This window comes from Oncorhynchus mykiss, chromosome 10 (assembly GCF_013265735.2).
Source record: "Oncorhynchus mykiss isolate Arlee chromosome 10, USDA_OmykA_1.1, whole genome shotgun sequence".
Taxonomy (NCBI): domain Eukaryota; kingdom Metazoa; phylum Chordata; class Actinopteri; order Salmoniformes; family Salmonidae; genus Oncorhynchus; species Oncorhynchus mykiss.
Genome location: NC_048574.1, coordinates 86899265 through 86904264, shown reverse-complemented (window position 1 = coordinate 86904264; position 5000 = coordinate 86899265). Strand labels below are relative to the sequence as shown.

General features: G+C 50.1%; 1 protein-coding gene across 7 annotated transcripts in view; it reads right to left on the bottom strand.

Moving 5' to 3' along the window:
- Window positions 1–5000, bottom strand: part of LOC118936872 (Krueppel-like factor 3) — a 34568-nt gene that overhangs the window by 12655 nt on the left and 16913 nt on the right. For 4 of the 7 annotated variants that reach the window (XR_005034319.1, XR_005034320.1, XR_005034318.1 and 1 more), the window contains one exon: window positions 2837–2904. Coding sequence is in view for 4 of the 7 variants with exons in the window: in XM_036934390.1 (XP_036790285.1) it covers window positions 2837–2890 (54 nt within the window). In the remaining 3 variants the exon portion in view is untranslated. Of the gene's footprint in view, window positions 1–2836; window positions 2918–5000 lie in introns of those variants that run through there. The other 3 variants (XM_036934394.1, XM_036934392.1, XM_036934391.1) reach the window with 2 other exon arrangements.

Sequence of the window (5000 nt, the reverse complement as noted above, 5' to 3'; positions counted from 1 at the left end):
GCAGCCAAAGCAGAGCGGTGGCATTTTGAGGAGTTGGCACGGCAACGCAACAGGGACGAGAGACGGCCCCAAAAATGTCTTGGGGGGGCACACGGGGAGTGTGGCTAAATCAGGTAGGAGACCTGAGCCAACTCGCTGTGCTTACCATGGAGAGAGGTGGACCGGGCAGGCACCGTGTTATGCCGTGAGGCGCACGGTGTCCCCAGTGCGCAGGCATAGCCCGGTGCGCTACATCGCAGCTCCTCGTATCGGCCGGGCTAGAGTGGGCTTTGAGCCAGGAGCTATGAAGCCGGCTCAGAGCATCTGGTCTCCGGTGCGTCTCCTCGGCCCGGGTTTTATGGCACCAGCCCTACGCACGGTGTCCCTGGTGCACCAGCACAGCCCAGCACGGTCTGTTCCAACACCGGCAAATTTGCCGGGCTACAGGGAGTATCCAGCCAGGACAGGTTGTGCAGGCTCGGTGCTCGAGACTTCCAGTGCGCCTCCACGGTCCGGTCCATCCGGTGCCTCCTCCACGCACCAGGCCTCCTGTGGCAGCCCCCTTACCAGGCTGTCTCTCCGTCTCCTCCCTCCAGGTGCTCCCACCTGTCCAGCGCTTCCAGAGTCTCCCTCCTGTCCTGAGCTGCCAGAGCCTCCCGTCTGTCCAGAGCCGCCCGTCTGTCCTGAGCTGCCCGTCTGTCCTGAGCTGCCAGATCCGCCCGTCTGTCCAGAGCCTCCCGTCTCTCCAGAGCCGCCCGTCTGTCCTGAGCCGCCCGTCTGTCCTGAGCTGCCCGTCTGTCCTGAGCTGCCAGATCCGCCCGTCTGTCCAGAGCCGCCCGTCTGTCCTGAGCTGCCGGGGCCGCCCGTCTGTCCAGAGCCGCCCGTCTGTCCTGAGCTGCCCGGCGCTGCCAGAGCCTCCCGTCTGTCCGGAGCTGCCGGAGCCGCCCTTCTGTCCTGAGCTGTCAGATCCGCCCGTCTGTCCAGAGCCGCCCGTCTGTCCTGAGCTGCCCGTCTGTTCTGAGCTGCCCGTCTGTCCTGAGCTGCCCGTCTGTCCTGAGCTGCCAGAGCCGCCCGTCTGTCCTGAGCTGGCAGAGCCGCCCGTCTGTCCTGACCCGCCAGTCTGTCCTGAGCCGCCAGTCTGTCCGGTGCTGCCGGAATCTCCCGTCCATTCGGGACCCGCGGCAAGGGCCGAGACTATGGTGGAGTGGGTTCCACGCCCCGCATGAGAGCCGCCACCGCGGACAGACGCCCACCCAGACCCTCCACTATAGGTTCAGGTTTTGCTGCCGGAGTCCGCACCTTTGGGGGGGTGGGGGGGGGGGGGGGTACTGTCACGTTCTGACCTTAGTTCCTTTGTTATGTCTTTGTTTTAGTTTGGTCAGGGCGTGAGTTGGGGTGGGTAGTCTATGTTATTTTTTCTATGTTGCGTTTATGTGTTTGGCCTGGTATGGTTCTCAATCAGAGGCAGGTGTCGTTCGTTGTCTCTGATTGAGAATCATACTTAGGTAGCCTTTTCCCACCTGTGGGTTGTGGATGATTTTTTTTCTGTCTAGTGTTTTCTGCACCTTTCAGGACTGTTTCGGTTTTCGTTTATTTTCACGTTGTTATTTTGTATTCTCAGTGTTCAGTAAAATAAACATAATGAACACATACCACGTTGCGCATTGGTCCCACATTTCATACTCCTCGTCAGAGGAGGACGAAGAATATCGTTACACACACACCATCACACCCTCACACACACCATCACACCCACACACCCTCACACACACCATCACACCCTCACACACACCATCACACCCTCACACACACCATCACACCCTCACACACACCACGCTGCGCATTGGTCCCACATTTCATACTCCTCGTCAGAGGAGGACGAAGAATATCGTTACACACACACCATCACACCCTCACACACACCATCACACCCACACACCCTCACACACACCATCACACCCTCACACACCATCACACCCACACACCCTCACACACACCATCACAGCCAAAAACCCTCACACACACCATCACACCCTCACACCATCACACCCACACCATCACACCCTCACACACACCATCACACCCTCACACCATCACACCCACACCATCACACCCTCACACACACACCATCACACCCACACACCCTCACACACACCATCACACCCACACACCCTCACACACACCATCACACCCACACACCCTCGCACACACCATCACACCCACACACACACCATCACACCCTCACACACACCATCACACCCTCACACCCACACCCACACACACACCATCACACCCACACACCCTCACACACATCATCACACCCTCACACACACCATCACAACCTCACACACACCATCACACCCTCACACACACCATCACACCCTCACACCCTCACACACACCATCACACCCTCACACACACCATCACACCCACACACCCTCACACACACCATCACAGCCAAAAACCCTCACACACACCATCACACCCTCACACACACCCTCACACACACCATCACACCCACACACCCTCACACACACCCACACACCATCACACACACATCACAGCCAAAAACCCTCACACACACACCATCACACCCACACACCCACACACCCTCACACACACCATCACACCCTCACACACACCATCACACCCTCACACACACCATCACACCCTCACACCCTCACACACACCATCACAGCCAAAAACCCTCACACACACCCCCACACCATCACACACACCATCACACCCTCACACACCATCACACCCACACACCCACACACCCTCATCACACCCACACACCCACACCCTCACACCCACACACACACACCCTCACACCCACACACCCTCACACCCACACCTCCAGTCTCACCGTCTCCATGTCTGTCTTCAGTGGAAAGTCATACACCATCATGACTGCAGCCAGACCTGTAGAGAGAGAGACATGATAGAATGATTACTAGACAGACCTGTAGAGAGAGAGACATGATAGAATGATTACTAGACAGACCTGTAGAGAGAGAGACATGATAGAATGATTACTAGACATACCTGTAGAGAGAGAGACAGGATAGAATGATTAATAGACAGACCTGTAGAGAGAGAGACAGGATAGAATGATTAATAGACAGACCTGTAGAGAGAGAGAGACATGATAGAATGATTACTAGACATACCTGTAGAGAGAGAGAGACATGATAGAATGATTACTAGACAGACCTCTAGAGAGAGAGACATGATAGAATGATTACTAGACAGACCCGTAGAGAGAGACAGGATAGAATGATTAATAGACAGACCTGTAGAGAGAGAGACATGATAGAATGATTACTAGACAGACCTGTAGAGAGAGAGACATGATAGAATGATTACTAGACAGACCTGTAGAGAGAGACATGATAGAATGATTACTAGACAGACCTGTAGAGAGAGACATGATAGAATGATTACTAGACAGACCTGTAGAGAGAGACATGATAGAATGATTACTAGACAGACCTGTAGAGAGAGACATGATAGAATGATTACTAGACAGACCTCTAGAGAGAGAGACAGGATAGAATGATTAATAGACAGACCTGTAGAGAGAGAGACATGATAGAATGATTACTAGACAGACCTGTAGAGAGAGAGAGAGACAGGATATAATGCTACTGCTGCTAATACTACTACTACTGCTAGTAATATTACTACTACTGCTAGTAATACTACTGCTAGTACTTCTACTACTGCTGCTAATACTACTACTAGTGCTGCTAATACTACTACAACTGCTGTTAATACTACTACTACTGCTAATACTACTACTGCTAGTACTACTACTGCTAATACTACTACTGCTACTACTACTGCTGCTGCTAATGCTACTACTACTGCTGCTAATGCTACTACTACTGCTAATGCTGCTACTGCTAATACTACTACTGCTACTACTACTGCTGCTGCTAATACTACTGCTGCTAATGCTACTACTACTACTACTACTGCTGCTAATACTACTACTACTACTACTACTGCTGCTAATACTACTACTGCTACTACTGCTGCTAATACTGCTACTACTACTACTACTACTACTACTGCTGCTACTAATACTACTACTGCTACTACTGCTGCTAATACTACTACTACTACTACTACTACTACTGCTGCTACTACTACTGCTAATACTAGTACTACTACTGCTAGTAATACTACTGCTAGTACTTCTACTACTGCTGCTAATACTACTACTAGTGCTGCTAATACTACTACAACTGCTGTTAATACTACTACTACTGCTAATACTACTACTGCTAGTACTACTACTGCTAATGCTGCTACTGCTAATACTACTACTGCTACTACTACTGCTGCTGCTAATACTACTGCTAATGCTACTACTACTGCTGCTAATGCTACTACTACTGCTGCTAATGCTACTACTACTACTGCTGCTAATAATACTACTACTACTACTACTACTGTTGCTAATACTACTACTACTACTACTACTGCTGCTACTACTACTGCTAATACTACTACTACTACTACTACTACTACTACTACTGCTGCTAATACTACTACTGCTACTGCTGATACTACTACTGCTGCTACTGCTGCTACTACTAATGCTAATGCTACTACTGATAATACTACTGCTACTACTACTGCTGCTGCTAATACTAGTACTACTACTACTGCTGCTAATACTACTACTACTGCTGCTAAAACTACTACTACTAATACTACCATGGTTACTACTACTGCTACTACTACTGCTGCTGCTAATACTACTGCTAATGCTACTACTACTGCTGCTAATGCTACTACTACTGCTGCTAATGCTACTACTACTACTACTACTACTACTACTACTACTACTGCTAATACTACTACTACTACTACTACTACTACTACTACTACTGCTGCTAATACTACTACTACTACTGCTAATGCTACTACTGCTAATACTACTGCTACTACTACTGCTGCTGCTAATACTAGTACTACTACTACTGCTGCTAATACTACTACTACTGCTG